This window comes from Oreochromis aureus, linkage group 1, assembly GCF_013358895.1.
Source record: "Oreochromis aureus strain Israel breed Guangdong linkage group 1, ZZ_aureus, whole genome shotgun sequence".
NCBI lineage: Eukaryota > Metazoa > Chordata > Actinopteri > Cichliformes > Cichlidae > Oreochromis > Oreochromis aureus.
In genome coordinates this window covers 19,741,198-19,760,682 of record NC_052942.1, presented here as the reverse complement: position 1 = coordinate 19,760,682, position 19,485 = coordinate 19,741,198, and the positions used below count along the sequence as shown (strand labels likewise).

The 19,485-nt window shown below is 39.2% G+C and overlaps 1 protein-coding gene across 4 annotated transcripts in view; it reads left to right on the top strand.

The window, feature by feature from the left end:
* mybpc3 (myosin binding protein C3) overlaps window positions 1-19,485 on the top strand; it is a 34,408-nt gene extending 14,923 nt beyond the window's left edge. For 3 of the 4 annotated variants that reach the window (XM_031748737.2, XM_031748736.2, XM_039609927.1), the window contains 18 exons: window positions 2,112-2,278; window positions 3,615-3,780; window positions 3,868-3,974; window positions 4,090-4,119; window positions 4,211-4,350; window positions 5,154-5,225; window positions 6,773-6,932; window positions 7,082-7,186; window positions 7,292-7,480; window positions 11,683-11,817; window positions 11,916-12,083; window positions 12,204-12,292; window positions 13,162-13,357; window positions 13,494-13,633; window positions 16,400-16,559; window positions 16,652-16,788; window positions 17,657-17,843; window positions 19,069-19,485. In XM_031748737.2, the coding sequence (XP_031604597.1) occupies window positions 2,112-2,278; window positions 3,615-3,780; window positions 3,868-3,974; window positions 4,090-4,119; window positions 4,211-4,350; window positions 5,154-5,225; window positions 6,773-6,932; window positions 7,082-7,186; window positions 7,292-7,480; window positions 11,683-11,817; window positions 11,916-12,083; window positions 12,204-12,292; window positions 13,162-13,357; window positions 13,494-13,633; window positions 16,400-16,559; window positions 16,652-16,788; window positions 17,657-17,843; window positions 19,069-19,130 (2,410 nt within the window). In that variant the 3' untranslated portion in view covers window positions 19,131-19,485. The remainder of the gene's footprint in view (window positions 1-2,111; window positions 2,279-3,614; window positions 3,781-3,867; window positions 3,975-4,089; window positions 4,120-4,210; window positions 4,351-5,153; window positions 5,226-6,772; window positions 6,933-7,081; window positions 7,187-7,291; window positions 7,481-11,682; window positions 11,818-11,915; window positions 12,084-12,203; window positions 12,293-13,161; window positions 13,358-13,493; window positions 13,634-16,399; window positions 16,560-16,651; window positions 16,789-17,656; window positions 17,844-19,068) is intronic. The other variant, XM_031748738.2, reaches the window with a different exon arrangement.

Genomic DNA, 19,485 nt, shown 5'->3' with positions numbered 1-19,485 from the left:
ATTTAGGCTCTCTTTTAATTTGCTGGATCCTTAACAGTTGCTCAGACACCCCACAGGTGGCATCTGAGGATGTCATGTCTGCAGATAGATACCAGGCCTCAGAGACTGTGAAGTGTCGCTACAAGCTGTGAATTATCACCTCAATGAAAAGGTTGCATGAGCCATTCAGTATGTCCCTCATGACCTTTACCTGAAGAAGAAAGTTGCTGCTACAAATGTATACAAGCTGTTATTGTCTGGCCAGTGTAGGTTTGTTGAAACAAAGTACAAAGATTAAATGTATCAGATATGCCACCTCTGTAGGGTATTACAGTTCTGTGTGGTTCTATGTATTCCTGAATTACCTGTTAAGCTGAAAGGTCACCTTGTGTATTTAATGGAGTGACGCAAGTAGACCTAAACCTGCCAGTAAATTGAGCTAAGGAAGTGTGTGATTGTGTAACTAAAATGCAAAAAAAAAAAAAACCCAAAAAACAGGTGGTTGTAACAAAGTGAGAATAATCTGAAAGTTCCAACTTTTGCTAAAGTGATAAAATAAGTGTATAACACAGGACTGCAGCCAAAATGCTTCAAACAAATAGTCAACCCTGAATTCTTTTGCTAAAACGGCCCAAACTGACATGTGTATTAATTTGTACATGGTCCATCTAACTAAATGATATATCCCATTTGTTGAAGTTGGGCTCATGTGAATTCAAATTAGATCAATTCGGAAATGCAATGTAAAATTTCTAATCTTATGATATTGTCTTTATCTGACCTATTGACCTGTACTCTGACCTTGGATTCTGGAAGCAGGAAATCTGTAATGTTGCAATGTAAAGTTACATGTTGTGTATCACCCAGAATAACATTTTAAATTTTGTTCCACTGCACACTATGAAAAGTACACAAAAACTCACCAATGAAATGCACTGAACCATAAACAGACATGTTGCTAAGTGATGAAATCAAAATGTGTGTCATAATATTTTTTAAGTGATGAAACAGATGAAATTTCTAAATGTCACAACATCCCACAGGTCAGTGCTAAACCACTTAACATTGAAATATTAATCGTTCAAGCTCTTTTATCTCAAGGGATGACTCAGTTGTGTGTCTAAACATAGCAGGCAATTAAGCAAAGAAGTAATTTTAACTGTAACTCTTTAAGCTTTTTGTTACTAGCAGCCTGTTGCTAAAACAAGTAGTTTGTGGTGCGTGGTGTGCAGTGTGTCCTTAAAAAAATCTGAGGAATTTGGGCAAGTGGAGGACAAAAGAAAAAGTACCTGACTTAAAAAATATCTGCAGTAGATGAACAATATCTGACAGTCATGCCCTTAAGATACAGGGGAAATGTCAGCTAAGCCCTGACACTGGCCTTTCAGTTGATCGATCTAGTGTTGATCAAATCCTCATCACAAATGGTCTCGGTGGAAGTTTGGCTGACAAGAAGTCATTCTTGAGGAAGTGAAACAGGAAAAAAAGAAGTCTGAGATTAGTGAGTTTACCTCAGTTGGACAGAAAGTAAGGTCTGATGAAGTGATGAATCCATATTAACATTTCTGGATACAAATAATCATCAGTGCATATGGAGGAGGTCAGGAGAGAGCTTCAACAGTGAGTATCTGCAGCCATCTGTAAAGCACGGTGGAGGCTCTGTCATGGTTTTGGGACTGCATTTCAGCCAGTGGTGTTGAGGATCTTGTCAAAATGGAGAAAGATTGATGAATTAAATACAGATTAAATACAGAAAAGTATCCTCAGATTTTGATTTAGTGTGCAGTGCCAACTTACTTACTGTGATTTTGCCTTATGCTACATTTCCACATATGCTGGCACATGGTTTAGTAACATGGTTCAGCACCTATTTACCATTTTCCTAGCAACATATTATGTGTACATAATATGACGCAAAATGTAACAAAAATCTAACGTCTAGACAATTAGCTGTTTTAATTGTCATACTGGGATTCAGTGACATCAAAATCCACAAGAAGTAGTGCATTTTACCTCAAAAGTAGACAACCTCTGAAAAATGGTTGAGCAGTGTAACTAGCTTTTTTTATCTGAAACTCTCACCATGTTTGTTTATCATATTAATTTTAGATGTGGTTTTAATTTCTGTTCAGGGAGAAAGATGGTGTGGAGCTGACAAGAGACGAATCTTTCAAGTATCGCTTCAAGAAAGACGGCTGCAAGCACGTGCTGATCATTAACGAGGCCACCAAAGAAGACTGTGGCCACTACAAGGTTAAAACAAACGGTGGCGAATCTATGGCAGAAGTCCTGGTGCAGGGTGAGTGTCAGTTACGCCGTACGAACCATATGAACCATTTTTGTCAGTGATGAATTCTTCAAGTAGACATTCTCATACCTTACCAATAGCTCCGTGGCCTTGCCACTCTTGGTATGTGGTCTATCTTTAGGATATAGCACCTATCATTGTGCCAAGGTTGCTCCACAGATGTAAGAGCACATGCAAGCTAAAGTTAGAAGACATATATTTCACCTAAAGGGCAAAGAGTACTTTGTGGTTTCAAAGTATGTTTTATTACTAGATGGTAGATTTTCCTTTAGTACCAAGTCACAGCAGCTCGGTGATGCTGATGTAGGATCCCTGCTGGGCACAACTGAATTTTGTAAGTCTCCTTTTGAGAAATTAGTTAGATTTGGGGTTTTTTTTTTCAATAACATGATGGTCTTTGGTATATTTAAGACAAGTGTCTCTTTGAAGGTGATTAGATGTTTTATTTTGAATTCCACAGGTGATCTAGAAATAATGGATGCAGACTGTTCAAACTCATCCATACACGGATGTAGGCAAAATTAATTTTAAAAAAAATCTAGTTAGTTTTCCCTGTAACCATCTTAGCACCATTATCTCACAGAACAAAACATTCATCAAAATCCCTCTAAAAGAAAAGATTATCACACAATGGTCATCAACATCTGTTTAAAATTTCTTTGCTTTATATTGAATATGTATGCTCTCTCCTTTGCATATGTATTCATATGTTTTTTGTGTGTGTGTGTGTTTTTCAGAGGTGTTGTGTGTAGATATAAACTTGATCTTTGCTCTTTGTTGGCCTTTTAATCGAACAGCGAGCCTGCCAAGAATTACCAGCTGCTATCGTGCTGCAGGGATCAACACCTCAGTCCACAGTAGAGCTCCCATTATAATGCCATTGGCCATTCCCATCATGTATGCCCTGCCTAGCAGTGAGCTGACGTGAAACTCTTGTAACCTTTAAAAGGAGCGCGGTGTGAGATATCTCACCCAGACAACAATTTCTCTGGGACAACTTTAATAACCCCCTTGTACATTATTTCATCTGATATACAGTAATAACCCGAAGCTCCTGCATATGGTCCTCATATCCTCATATCTTGCCACTTTATTTTCTACTATAAATCTAATTAACTATTCCTCTTGTGTCTGTAGCTAAGATACAACACACAGAGGAGACCCTCGTGCTCAAAATCATTACCACATTATCCACGCGTACAGTCGCTCGAGCTTTTATTTTTTTTAATCATATTATCCTCACACGCTATCAACTAATCCTGGCGTCTCATAAAGCAGAAGGCCTGCTATTATCTGCACTCTGAGCCTGTGTTTTCCGAACATGCAGAGAAAGAGCTGGAAGTCTACCAGAGCATCGCAGACCTCACAGTGAAGGCAAAAGATCAGGCGGTTTTTAAGTGCGAGGTGTCAGATGAGAACGTGAGGGGAACCTGGTACAAGAATGGCGTCGAAGTCAAGCCTGATGCCAGAGTGAACATCACGCATATTGGCAGGTGAGGACATGTTTGCATGTAGTAATGCATGTTCGGTATGCTGCCTGCACTCCATGACGTCACAAGCTAAAGTTTTTGACCGCGTAGGATCCACAAACTGACCATTGATGACGTCAAACCGGAGGATGAGGGGGACTACACATTTGTGCCAGATGGCTATGCTTTCAACCTCTCTGCTAAACTAAATTTCTTGGGTAAAATTTGTGCTTTTATATTCTTTCACTTTAAAATTACAGTCTCTTTAGAGACTCACATGTTCAAATTTTACTTAAATAACTTATTTAATTGTTTTTTTTCTGGATTTCCAAGAGGTGAAGATTGATTATGTGCCACGCCAAGGTACACAGCAACAAACTTACTCTTTTTGCAGATTGTACCGGTCATAGTACAAAATATTTTTCCATTTTAACCATTTACATTACATTCACAGATCCTCCTAAGATCCACCTAGACTGTTTGGGTCGCACCGCCGAGTCAACCATTGTGGTGGTGGCTGGAAACAAACTACGTCTGGACGTCCCCATTACTGGAGACCCTGCTCCAACAGTGATCTGGACCAAAGGAGAAAAGGTAAGATAAATGGAAGGCTTGCGCTATTAATCAATAATTAAGACATGTGCCACCAGTCCAGAGTTATATAGGTAAGATCTGAAATCTGAAAAAACCCCACTTCATTCATTACCAAAAACACACTGATCCACCACAACATTAAGTCACCTATGTGACAGCCTGCAGGTCACTGTTGTGCCACCAAAACTGTTCTGACCCAGGTGGGACTTCCGAGGTTGTCTCATTATCCACCCAAGACATGGATAGCGGAGCCTACAAGCTCAATTTGATTGAGATATGGGGATCTCAGAAGCCAGGAAAAAAGTTCTTTTTGTTTGGTCTTGCTGGGTGAGGTGGCTGGCTGCCATCGGGGAGTGCTATCATCATGGGGTGCATGTCCTTAAAGAATGTAACTGCAGTGCAATGAGAAGATGAATGTTGTTCATTTTACCTGTCTGCAGTTTCAGTGTTGTAGCTGATTAGTTTATATTTGAAAGACATACTAATACTGCAAATGTTAAAGGAGTAATGCAACTATATGTTACATGCTTCCAATATTAAACAAGCCAAGGAGATATATTTTCATCAAATCGCATTTGATAATCTAAAGTGTCACAGGCTAGTTCTTCCATATTGATATCATGCAAACTAATACATTTCTCCCTGCTTTGGCTTGTAAACTTTGATGCTTTCACTAAGCTGAGTAAGCACAGTGCTGCTAATGGCTTCCAACAGTGATGCTAGCTATAGTTTGCAAATCTTTGATATGAGGGGACCCTCTCTGTCCTCTTCGGCTTTTAAGGCTTTGCTCTGCTCAAATGTAGGCTAGTTCTGTAAAACCCGGTGGAGATGACAAAGGAGGGCACACAACCTCTTGGACCACAAAGGATGGGGAAGTAAGTGCACATTTCATGATATGCTTATTTTTTGTTTGTTTTTGTTTTTTTCACTCACGCCAGCACTGCCAGCGCGTGCCTCAGTTTCTACTCATGTGCACCTGCTGACCTTTGCAAGCTCTTGTGACACATAAACAGTAAAGTCACATGTCATGCATTTAGATTTACAAATGTATTGTAGAAATGTGCTGTAAACTTGCTGTCTTACAGCTTGAGCTTTGAAAAGACTTTAACAATAAAACCTCAAAACCTCAAAGAGCAGAAGTAACAACTGTAAACTAATACATGGATTTTCTTAAAAACACTTTCTCCAGTGAATACCATGTTTTTTTCCTTCTTCTGTGTCAGTTTTAAACACTAAGAACAGGATAAAACTGCATGCAGAGTTCATCCATGTCACTAAGGTAAGAGCATGTTCTGACTCTTCTCTAAGACAGACAGAGGGCACAGGAGGCTGAGCAGCAAGTACAATGTGTACAGTATGGAAAAGGTATAAACCATAAGGTTAAAATACATTATCTAATGACAATGAAAGCTACATTTGGCAGCTCTCTTGCCACAAGGGGTCACGACAGCAGGTAGTTCTACATTTCTGATTTGGCAGAGTTTTTTGCCTGATGCAACTCCAATGGGGATATTTGTATCTAGTTGAAAATGAGCTAGCAACCTTTTGTTTGGCAAGCAAATGTGTTACCTGCTACACAACTGAGATCAAATATACAACTAAATACTAGATTCCAACATTAAATGTGGTAATTGAGAAATATTGTCAAGGTATAATATTAATTTTGTCATAAAGGAAGCAAGAGCAGCATCACCCCAATCCGGCATTGGTCAAGAAAAAAATTCAAATGGTTAAAAATATCTTAATATTGGAATACTGTCAGCCAGACCAGTATATTATATTAGTATTTTAAAGTTCACCTACTCTGAGACTTAATCTTAAGGATTTTTACTTTCTGTTTAAAAAAAATAAGGAGAATTAATTAGCTCATGAAATTAGATTTCAAATTAGATCTTCAAGTAGTAAAGCAGGAGACTGACATGCTAAATTGTATATTCATCGAAATATTAATGAAAGCATTCAGTATCTGCATTTATAAAAGCCGATAAATGACTTCAACAAAGTCAAGAAGAAAGGGGAGAAACACCCTTCAAATACGTTATGAGAGTTGAATTTGCATGGTTTGACCACCAGAGGACACTCTGCAACTTCCTTGTTAGCGACACGTTTGGAACACTACAAACAACCAGCACATGTGAGCAGAGTGAGGCAAAGTGTAAAAAAAATGAATTTTAACAAATATTAACTACACAAATGTCAGTGTAAAATATAAGCTGATACACTTGGATTTTTTTTTAAATCAGCAAATATTGTTATTTGTATTGGTCTTGAGAAGAGATATTTTACTGTTATTTAGACTGTTGGTCTAAAAAATCATAATTGATCAAGCTCCAACCATCATTTTTAAGAAAGTGCAGCACAAATTCCCAAAAGCAACTTTGCTCAATATAATCGAGTAACTTTGATGGTTGTCCTCATGTAGGTCGTCACAGAGGGAGATGGTAGGGTCCATGTGGAAACCACCAAGGGCCACTGTGTCTTCACTATTGAGTGTGCTGAAAGGCAGGATGAGGGAATCTACTCTGTTGTGGTTCGAAACCCTGCTGGGGAAGATACAGCAGATATCCACGTGAAAGTTGTCGGTAAGACATCTTTCATCATTATTCTCCCTACCAAAGCCCCAGCAATGCCAACTAACACACACCAACAGCCATCAAAGTTGTAAATTTACCTCAACTATGAATGTCAAACTTTCTTCTGACAAAAAAGAAGAGTAACATTTCTCCTCCAGATGTTCCTGATCCTCCCATGGCTCCCACAATCCTCAGTGTGGGTGAGGATTCCTGTGTCGTTCAATGGGAACCCCCTCTGTTTGACGGTGGCCAGCCAATAATTGGTAAAAATAACTTCTAATGGGCTTTATTTCATAATAATATGAGCCATTTTCTTTTTGCATCTTCCTTTACAACAAGCCAATGGCAACACACATTTGAATTTGCAGGTTATGTGCTGGAGAGAAAGAAGCTGAAGAGCTACAGGTGGATGAGACTGAACTTTGACCCCTACCCTGAAACCACCTATGAAGCCAAGCGTATGATAGAAGGTGTGCCGTATGAGATGCGAGTCTATGCTGTGAACAGCATTGGTATGTCTCGTCACAGTCCGGCCTCTCAGCCATTTGTGCCAATCGGTGAGTCCGTGAATTTCTCTTTAGATTAAATAAACAAAAATAATTGCAACACTGAAATGGATAAGTGGATGATCCATTTTCATTCAGGTCACTTTCATGAAAAGGTTGATTGATGAGTTGTCTTGGGTGTAAAGACAGATTGTGATAACATTGGCATGTCTGACTTGAAAAAGTTGGGTCATGCAAGTTCCAGTGACTTAGTCAGTCTAAGGTTTCACTCAGGTCACAGGGCTAGGGTGACCTGTGGTCATGTGCAGTCTGTGAAATTAAAAAACAAAAACATGATGATGCAAAGATCATGTCTGAGTTAACTCAGGAGTACAGAGCATGTCTGTTGGCTATAAGGAAGAAGTGGAATTTCTGTGGTATAACGCAAACATGACTAAATAGTCACTGAGACACCGAACACATGTCAGGCTCCTATGATATTGATTTAAAATGGACTTTTAATTAAAACAATTAATAGTCTATGACTAGTTCATCAATAGTCTACTGGGCTGCAGGCACACCAGTTCAGCTCCTGGGCTCCTCTTCTCCAGATCTATGCTGCTGTACTAGATGCAGTATGCAGTTTAGCATTGTGTTACTGAAATACATGAATAATCTGGATGGGAGCATGTGTAGCTCTAAAATCTGTATATACAGACTTTAGAGGCATTGATGGCGCCTTGCCACATATGCAAGCGCCCAGTTCCACAGCCAAACAAGGTTTGGAGTTGGATGCACTCTTTATCACTGTCACTTTTCATTCAGCAGCTCAGGTTTTAGTGGTCTTTTATTGATGCACTAATTTATCTAAACTGCAATCTTATCCAACACTTGTTGATTTAAGAGGGAGCATCAGTGTATCCAGATGGTCAGTCACTCTTAAGACAGCTGATTAGGAAACTATCCATGGCATCCCTCTCTATAAATAATGGCCTGGAAGCCCTTGACTCTGCTGGGACCAGCTGCTTAACACACAGGGGGGTCACTGCTTCTGTGGAGGCTGCTGCAGAACAAGCATCGTTATTACTACAACAAAGACAGCAGGACGAGAAGGGAAGACTGTCAATGAGAGAAAGAAAAAGAGCACATTGAAGAAGCAGATAAAACCACCAGTTTAAATTAACAGCAGGACGTCTATGCACTGAGGAAAAATATGACAAAGCCTAAGCTCTCAAAGACGGCTGAGAAGAAGCCAGTGGAAGATAAGAAGTCTTTGGAACCTGTGGAAGAAACCTCAGCTGGGGCTCCAGAGAATGCACAAGCAAACTGTGAACACAGTAAAGCTGAGACAGAGGCACCTCCACCTCCTGATGCAGAACAGGAACCTGGAGCCAGTAGTGCAGAGGCAGCACCCAGTGGAGAAGAGGGAGCACCAGCTGAGGATGAAACACCAGCAAAAGGTGTCACTCTGACAGAAAGTGGTCCTCCTGCAGAGGAAGCTGCAGCCCCAGCAGTGCAGACCCCCATGGAGCCTGCTGCTGCCGCTGAGCCAGAGCCACAGCCTGTCTGCAGTAGGCATTGTTTGATTTAGGATTTTAGGATGTGATTTTTATTTGATTTTATTTTTTGTTGGATTATCATGCAGGTTGTAGAAAAAGAAATCACATTTTTCTATGTGTGTATAACATTTAAAAGTGTTAAATGTGGTTATTATCAAACAAGGCAGTCCTTGCTAAGGTGACTTTTTACAGTTTTTCTACTTTGATACTTTAACCGTTGACCTTGGACAGAGTCTACCAACTTTTGCTTGCACTGTATATTTAACCCGTGTCCTGACAAACTGCCACGGCCTTTGTCATGTCAAGAGTTTAAAAAAATGCATGCTGTCAACAGGCCAAAACATAAAAATATATGGCTGACTAAATATAACCTCACAAGCAGAGTGAGATGCTATTTTCTTATTCAGACTTCTGAGACTCTGACTTTCTTAGCTTGTACTCTGACTGTGTACTGTGGTCAGTGGAGAAACACACTTTGCTTCACTGCATTAAAAGCAAAGGTTCAATCCACACTGGCAAAATTATTATGGTCATAGCTGACTGTATATTTAGGTCATGTTGGCAGTGAATTTTGATTAAGTAAATATTTGTCAGTGCACTGACTGCTCAGCAAATCATTCCCTAACACGTTTACTGGCTGTGCAACACACACAGAAATAGTCACACATATTTAAAACTTTACACATTTGGTTTCTACGTGTTTAAGGGCAAGATGGAGTAGCGATTCAGTTTGTTCACAGCTCCGCATATGCTTTCAGTTTGTCCTCAGAGTGATAACAATAGGGCTAAACTAGCCACTAAATCAGTTCCTCCTCTGTTTCACACAAATTCTAATTAACCCATTGAGGATGTTGTTCTTAATGTCCTCCTAAAAGAAAAGATTCAATCATTGATCGCTCCAAAGATGTAAAGCCGAAAATCGACCATCTTGGTCTCTATGGATGAGAAACTCCCATTTAGAGGAAGGTAGGCAAAAGAGCTGTATAGCGCTCCAGAGCCACAGGTCTGAAATCACGCGTGACACAAAGTATCGCAGCCACTTGGACTTCAGCCTGGCAAGTCGAGGTCAGTCATATTCACTGACTCATATTTCACTGGATGGAAAATGATGCCTAAATCTGGCTTATGGGCTAAACGGCCGTTTGATAACTAATAACATTTAATATTTAATTAATATGTCTTTGTTGTTCAAGTTAGGACAGGATTAGGCAACCTGACGCTGAATTTCATTATTGGAGATGAAGATTGTGCTAAACCCTGTGGACTATATAAGACCAATAGCTCATCTCCACATATCTCCCACTAAAGCTGCCTGAGTATGATCTGTGTATGCCAGCATGTGAAATCACTGCTCATCAGACCAAATTCCAGGATGACTGACAACTTTCACAAGTGCATACTGAATTTAACTTGACGGTCTACCGCTGCTTATTAAACACAGAAATGTAATAAATACTGTAGATCATCATCTTATTTGATGTAGTCAAGCTTATACTAGCAAGCCATATATACAGTTATAGAGTGTAGAGGAACACTGCAGGAAAGAAAGATGCAAATTAGCCCAGATATCTATACAAAATTCATCAAAACTGCAGCACAGGCAATCCTGGATGGTCTGTTAGTAAAATTACTGCAAGGCAAACAGCATTATTTGTCAGATAATTCAATTAAAATGCTCTAAAACCTGCTTTTTAACTAAGTGTAGATCTTTACCTTAAAAATAAATTAATTTAAAAACAAGATGAGGGAAAATAGTGATTTTCTTTTCTCAGTCATTGCTTACCCAGCATGTTCTCCTTAAATTCTCTTTACATTAGAGTTTTAAATATATTTATTCAGCCCTAAACTGACACACAAAATAGGACCCAGTGAGATCCCCTAAGATAGATTTTGGTGATTTCTGATGCAAAAGGTATCTGGGGTCATGGAGATTTTACATTTTAAATGTACAATCGAGAGCATTTAATGACATTCACAGTATGTAGAGCCTATATTCAAAATCTCACATTATACTGCATTTAGCAACACAACATTCATCTTCACTCGAATGTTAACATCATCTCTAAAAAAAAATATCAGCTACGAAAGGCCTTTTTTTCATCAGTGTGATCAATTGTAAGACGACAAAAAGTTAAAAAGATTGTGCATTAATATATAATATATATGATCCCTAAATTCTACAGCTTTCTGTCACTGTCCTGACACTGATGACAGACTGATTGTGAAAGAATTTATTTTAAATAAAATGAATGACAAACTAGCATCCACTTGGGGTTTCAAGAAAGACGTAATGTGCGGCAAAAGTGGAGGAAATGGAGAGAAGACCTGTTCCTCATAACTAACCTGAGGTTTGAGTTAGCTCTCTGGCTTTGAGCTTTTCCTCATTACAGGGTTCACAAATTTTACTAGGCCTCCTTTTTTGGAACAGGACCCTAAAGTGTAAAGAAATGCAATTTATTAGGTAGACTTTAAGAAAGGAGATTTTTTTTTCTTACTGTCTGTATGACTTGGAGCTTGCTTACTTGACCTGGTGTGGAACAAAAGAAAAGTAAAGCTGCAGTGTAATGTGATGATGGCTCTGAAGACCTGTTTGCTCTTACTTTAAATAATCTTGTACTGATTATTCTCATCCACTTGTCGAGTAATTAATTAAAGTAATGTATTGCTTTAAACTGACTCAAAGGGACATTTATGTGCTCTCTGCCTCTTCCTCAGCTCCTACAAGCGAGCCCCTCGGACTGTGCGTCGACGACGTCAGTGACACTTCTATCACGCTGAAGTGGCGGCGGCCTGAGAGGATCGGCTCAGCTGACCTTGAGGGTTATGGGATTGAGTACTGCAAGGAGGGCAGTAAGTACCGGAGCAAGCTGCATTTATGCTAATTTCCACATCATAACTCTGTCTGTGATTTGAGTTCATTTGAATTTTTTTGTGGTTTCTGGCAACAGCTGATGAATGGATACCAGCAATGGAGGGTCTGACAGAGAGGACGTCGATGGTGATCAAAGGCCTCACCACCGGAGACAAGCTGCAGTTCCGTGTGCGAGCCTACAACATGGCGGGACCCAGTGCTCCCGCCACTCTGGCTCAGCCCATCACCATCAGAGAGATTATGCGTGAGTAATTATAGATTACACGCTTCATTATTCGCTTACATCCTTTAGTTCCCTACGTGGAGGTGATACAAAATGCTCAGCCGTTTTTTAATACTCTTATTTTGTGTTTTATTTTCACAGAACGCCCTAAAATTTGGCTTCCCAGAAATCTCCGTCAGACTCTTATGAAGAAAGTTGGAGACACCATGAACATCGTGATTCCATTTCAGGTGGCTTAGGCATGAACACATGAAACACAACAAGGGGCCCTACCTATGTTTGATACCTAAGTAAAACATGACTGATGTCTTTATCATTATTGGTCATATCTGGTGGTCATATCAGTGTGACTGGATGGATAAAAAGGTAGGATTATTTCACCTTTCCCAGCACGGACATAAAAAAATGTAAACCTTGGTCTGAAGACGGCGCCAGGTCAAAAGTCACTTTCATGTTAACATGTAGTCTGTCAGTAATTAAGAATCTGGCCACTTAAGAATCTGCTCTTTGGAATCTGGAAACTTCACCTGTAAGGTCAGATAATTGCTTCATTAGGATTTGTCCTTGGAAAACTTGTTTGTGGGAAAATTCACATTAGTTTCCTCAAAAGTATTTAAGATTTTTAACTCTGGATCAAAGCAGTGTAGTGATGCCCCTTGATCTCAACCACTTTTAAAATGAGGTGCCTTTGATATTGACCATAGACTGTATATAAAGGATGGATGTTGCAGGTCCAGGTCTGAAAAGTGAAGCCACAGTAGAAATGTTTTGAACCCACACTCCAATGGACCAGCAGGGGGTGAGTCCTGAGTTTGTAAAAAGAAGACAGGTTGTATTGAAGTCTATAGAGAACTGCTTCTCATCTCCCTCACTCTATCACCTCAGCACTGACTGTGTTCAAAGATGGAGTTTGCAGTTTTGTTTTGACAAGCTGACCAACTGTGGCAACGCTGAGCAATGTTTAGTTTATGAGCTGCTGTTTGAACTTGTAAGCATGACGGGAGAGAGCTGAAAGGTTGCTTTTCTTGTCTCTGATTTGCAGACAAACACAGGAGCAATCTGAGTTACAGCCATTCCTTTTTCTTTTCTTGTGATGCAGGGGAAACCCAGACCAAAAGTCACATGGAGCAAAGATGGGGAGCCCCTAGATCCCACATTAGCTAGTGTTAGGAACAGTGAAGTTGACACGATCCTCTTCATCCGCAAAACAGAGAGAAAACATTCTGGGAAGTATGAGCTCCAGGTGCAGATTGAAAACGTGGAGGACAAAGCAGCAGTAACACTGCAGGTCGTTGGTAAGCAGAACTGAACAAATGGGGAGCTACTTCTGACTTCTAATCGGAATATAAAAAAACACTGCATTAAAAGGGCACCACAGATGTTTTGTCAGTGGGCACTGAATGAGACATCCTATTTTTTTTCCTTCTACAGACCTCCCAGGCCCTCCTGAGGCTCTAAAGATTGTTGATACCTGGGGTTTTAATGTGGCGCTTGAGTGGAAGCCTCCAAAGGACAACGGAAACTGTGAAATAACCGGTTACACCATTCAGAAAGCCGACAAGAAGACCATGGTGAGGCTGCGCTAGAAAGCTTTTTGGAGTCCAGCTGGATCCAAACACTAGTTCTCACTTTTGCTGTTAGCATGTTTTTCCATGTTTTTCCACCCAATAATAAGCAGCTAAATTCAATAAAAGTAGAGATTAATTGAATGTTTTATTTTACCTAATACTTTCCTGTCCCTTTTTCCACCTTTCAGTACCAAAAGTTACATAGAGCAGACGTTCAGGTTAGGAAAATCCTGCTGGACAGAATCTATTGGAAGCACTTTGGCTCAGCTTTCTTGTGGTACAATGCCCGTGCCAACTTTATAGTACCTGTGCCAGTAATAGAAATGTGTGCAATATGTTCCACATGGGGAACCTTTGGTAATTTTTGTTGCTAGTGTGTTTCTCCAGTGGTCAAGTTAGGTAGAAGAGATAATAACACTCAAATATAAATTTCTTTCTCCCTGGCCCAACCGTGGTCTGTGGTCCTGGATGAGGTCAGATTAATATTTTAGTCTCCCTACTGAAACATATCCTCTAATTACAGCAGCTCATGCTGAGCATGCAGTTTCTGCTGGCACGTGGGAGAAGTTTGGTTTCAGGAATTTGTATTTGGAAACATCCATTCTAACACAAAGCATGAGCTTCCTAGACCTAACTGCATAGTTTTGTTACCTAAATGTAACCAAACTATTTTTTAAGTTAACAAAGTCTAAATATAAGTCAGCAGTTAACAAATAATTATTCAATCAATGAGGCTTGGGACTCTCAAGCAAGCCCTACTTATCCACCACAGCCTGCTCCCAGCACCAACTTAGTCAGTCAGTATATTACAGTTGTGGTCAGTTTACATACAGTTTTTAAGTTTACATAAACGCATCATGGGCATAACTGTCATAGTAATTTGTTTTTTAAATAATTTCTCTGAGCTGTTAACCTATGATATTTGCTTAATTGTCCCTTATCAAGTTGCACCTTGACCAGATACTTTTGGTGGCCATCAGCAAGCCTCTGGCATCACACAGACCCAATTTCTAAGGTGGCCTACACGTTTTCAGTAGGGTTGAGGTCGGAAAGTTTGCGAAAGAAGCTTAATGTTTTATCCATTGCAAAGCAGGTTTTGATGTGTGTTTGGGATCATTGTCTTTCTGGAACATCCATCTGTGTCCAAGTTTGATTACTCCGTCCACTTTGTGCAACGCAGCAGTACGACTGGCAGAAAAGCAGCCCCAAAGTATGATGTTACCACTTTGACCATGCTTAAGAGTTGGTACGTTTTACTCCTCCAAACATACCTCTTGTCATTTTGGCCAAACAGCTCAATTTTTGTCTCATCAAAACTTTTCTCTAGAAGTCATTTGGCCTGTTCATGTGGGCAGCTGCAAACTTCAGTCCACCTTGAAGGTGCTGATTTTGAAGCAAAGGCTTCTATTGTGGTCAATAACCTCTCAGTCTGTGGCGATTTAAACCTTATTGTGAACGGTAACACTGGTGTTCCAACAGTTTCCAGTTAGTGGTAGCTTTGAGCCTTGGTGGTTCTCATCTGATGTTTAAATTTCTTTCTGACCTTAGCAAAATGGTAGCAGATCTAAATAACTTGTATTTACGTACAATTGTGTAAACTCCTTATCTTGAAAACTGCAGTTGTTTAGAAACATCTCCAAGAGACCTTCCCAATTCTCAAATTGTGTAAATCTACAGTGTTGGTTACTCCAGTGAGTGCTTGTTAAGATATAAGGCAAAACCTTTCAAAACCACTTATTAAAAAATTAAAGTGACTTTATGTGTATATTTGAACCTTTTTGCCGACATTTGATCCTGTGTGGATTATAGAAAACTGCAAATAAATTTGATCTTGAGCACCCAATTCTTGTTTCTTAAAGTCAAATTCAGACTCTTCCCAGTAACTTTCCTCTGTGGGTCACTAGTGATGCAATATCTGGCCTCCTGGCAAGAGCTCCAACTGCCACCATCCTCCACCTCGAGCCGCCAGGAACAGTGTCAGCCAGGAATGTCCTAATCTTATCCTTGTAGCTTTGAGCTGGTCCAGATTGTCTGCACAGTGACGCAGGATCATTGTTCCCCTGCCAGCACAGCTGATGGCTCATGTTTCACTCTAGCCATTATTATTAGATCAAATTAAGTTTGCTTGCAACATAGTGAGGTAGGAGTGTTTATTATCACGTTACCAAAAACAGTGTACCTGTTATGTGGCATAGATAAAAGCACTTAGGGCAGGTGTCCTTTAAATAAACCCTTATCATGTGTTGCGAAATAAATAACCTGTGAGAAATTCCCCTTTGGGTGAGCACGTTTCTCTAATCAAATCAGTAAAATCTTTGCAATGTCTGAAACAGTTAACCTTGTAAATGTCTATCTATCTATCTATCTATCTATCTATCTATCTATCTATCTATCTATCTATCTATCTATCTATCTATCTATCTATCTATCTATCTATCTATCTATCTATCTATCTATCTATCTATCTGTCTCAGTGAACAAACAATATATCCTGTGTAACTTTATGTGGGCTGTGCCTTAATGTGCCTTAATGTAAAGATTAAATGTCATAAAATGAAATATTACCATAGCCATCCAGAGTAGCTTCGAGTGTCCTTAAGCTTAAAACTTAAATAAGTATGAAGGACACCATTCTGGACTCTAAATAAAACCAATTTATAAAAGTATGATGATTCATTCTTTTTCCTCACTATTCAGTTACATTTGTCTTTAAAGTGGTACTTAAACACTCAATCTGTCTTTTTTTTTCTTTTTTTAATTAATGTGAAGGAATGGTATACAGTCCATGATCAGTACCGGCGAACCCATTGTGTTGTGTCCGACCTCATCATGGGGAATGAGTACGTGTTCCGAGTCTTTTCCATAAACCTTGTGGGCCTCGGCCCAGAGCCGTACTGCACAAAAGACAGTGTTTACATTCAGAAAACAGGTGAGCAAATATAGCCAGTGTGACGCACTTGTGGTTATGATTATATGCTCTTTGGAACTGAAAGGAAAATATCCAATTGTCTGTCCTCTCAGGTATCATATACAAGCCACCCAGCTACAAAGATCATGACTTCACAGAGGCTCCCAAGTTCACACGCCCTTTAGTGGACCGTTCTGTCATAGCAGGATACAACGCCACCCTCAGCTGTGCCGTGCGAGGAATACCAAAGGTCTGTAGGGTGTGAATTAAATGTTTCAAAGATATTTATTTTATTCACTTTTGCTAGAATTAAACCTTGTTAAACCTTTTCCTTTGCTTATATACAGTGCTTAACAATTTTTTTAGACCATATATATATGGTCTATATATGGTATATATATATATATATATATATATATATATTATAACTCTATCAGAAAAACTTCAGGAATGGAAATAAATAAGCGTCATTTTTTTAAAAAAAAAGGCACTTTACATATCCTACACTAGTACAGAGAAAACCCCACCATCAGATGACCCCCTATGAGCAAGACGAAGATTAATAATAACTAATAATTAAATGCAAAGTGGTGTATAAACACCTGGTACACCTCAGACATCACCCCAGTAATAGACAGGAGGAGTACAGAGCACTAGTGGATGAATTTGTGGAGTGGTCTGCGAGGAATCATCTGCTTTTGAAAGTGAGTAAAATGTGAGATGATGATCGACTGCACACATACCTGCATAGCCACGACAACAGGCTAAATTGGAAGCCCAAGACAGAGGTTGTGTAAATAAAGGGGGATGAGTAGAATCTATTTCCTAAAGAAGCTGAGGGAGCAGCATCAGAGCTGGTGACTCCAGCAAAGAACAAATCAGCAAAGCTGGCTCTGTGATTGGCTACAAACTGGAAACTTTTGGTGGAGAGGAAGTCACTGAACAAACTGTAATCATTATAATCTTGACCACCCTGAAATCTTTATTATTATTATTAGTAGTAGTAGTATTAATAGTATCATCATTATTATTATTATTCAATCAACATTTAAACTGCTTTCCAAAATCTTTCCCCAAAAATGTATAATTACATAATTCTACTTTTCCTCCCTTATTAGCCCAGAGTAACATGGTACAAAAACAAAATGGACATCTCAAATGAAGCCAAGTACAGGATGATCAGTAAGCAAGGTGTCCTGACGCTGGAGATCCGTAAGCCCTGTCCGTTTGATGGGGGAGTGTATACGTGCAAAGCGGTCAACGACAGCGGTGAAGACATAGTGGAGTGTAAACTGGAGGTTCGCCGTAAGTAGTTCATGAAATGCATGTGTCCTCTTTTTCATGCCCCACTTAGACTGCACTTTTTCTCCAGCATCCTCCTTTAACACCCCCTTCCACCTCCCATGTTTGTTCTTAAAGAAAAACATTCACGCACACAGCAACTCATCAAATAATTAAAGAAAAATATATAAATATATTTTAGTGTTAATAGGAGAATACAAAAAAAACGTCCACATTTGATGTGAAATGGTTTCTTGGAAAGTACTAGGTGACCACACCTCAAAAAAAATCCTCGATACAAGAGTCTTGGGGGCGGGGTTTTTTTTTTGCAGAGCTTTCCACAGTTCCATAGTTCCTCAGATTAGTAGAGTAACTCAGTTTAAGAAGATGTGATTGAAAGCCTCCTAGTAAATTGAATCGTGTTGTGTGTGTTTTTTCTGTTTATTTCATGAGTAAAATTGGACATTCATTAACAAAGAAAGAAAAAGAAACCCATTCAGTTTGATATTTCCCCACGCCCTGAATTGGCTCTCAGGCTGCACACTTACTGAGAGATAAACAAGTTTCTGCCGAAGTCCTTTGAGTCCAACTAACAATTCATTTAAATTATGAATTAAACCCGCTGAGCCTTTTCTCTGTTTTTTCTGTTAAATACTAACATTTTATGAAGTTCTTTCTGAGATAACGTCTTGGGGATTATTGGGAAATTACAGAGCTCTAAATTCTGCTGCAGAAAAATAATCCTTTAAAAAATGATTTGCAATTTCTGTCATAACTGCAAACATAAAAATAAAATCACATTTGCACACAGTAAAAGTTGGCATTTTTAATTGTCATAATTTACCCTGTCAAGCTCCAAAATAACCTGTAATATGATGATAATATGATAAGTTCTTAGGAGGGATTTGACAGAGAATTATGGACATTAAAGCTTTATTACAGTCTCCACATTTATGAGGTTTTAAATGTCCACAGAGAATGTTTAAACAGTTCAGCTGTAATCATTTATTTTTAATTCAACAGTAACTATTAATTGAATCTACAGACAATCATCACCGAGCTGTGCAACTCTCCTCAGTTATGTGGAGGTGTGACTTACAGTGAACTACAGTTCTGCTTCAGCATTTTTTAAAAACCAACAAAACAGTAAAAACACACTACAGACATGAATGTTACCCACTCAGCACCTAACAGATTAAGTAATTTTTTGTTTTGTTTTTACTGAATATAAATCCCTTCTGTCTTGCAGCTCAAATTACTAGAGAAGATAAGAAGGAGCCCAAGAAGGAAAAAATTCAAGAAGCCAACTGAAGAGAAGATGGCATCTCAGAGTTCAGCCCGACATCCTTTTTATGTTTATGTGCTGCTTTCCTCTCCTGCAGTCATCTCACATCATGTTATCCTCACTGTTATATTAGTGTCATGTAAACCACTGGATGACTGAACTGACTGGGGCTCACTGAATTTGCTGTCCCTTTATTTTCATTTTGCTATCAGTATTTATTATTAATTATCCCAAACAAGGATCTTTATTTCAGTCTAGTTCTTGCTAGAAACAACAGAGATAACAGTGTTTAGTAAATAGTATCAATATTTAGGAAACTACCTTGTGATTTGCTGCTTGTCTGGGCTGATTTGTGTGCATAAAAATGACTTGAAAACAGAA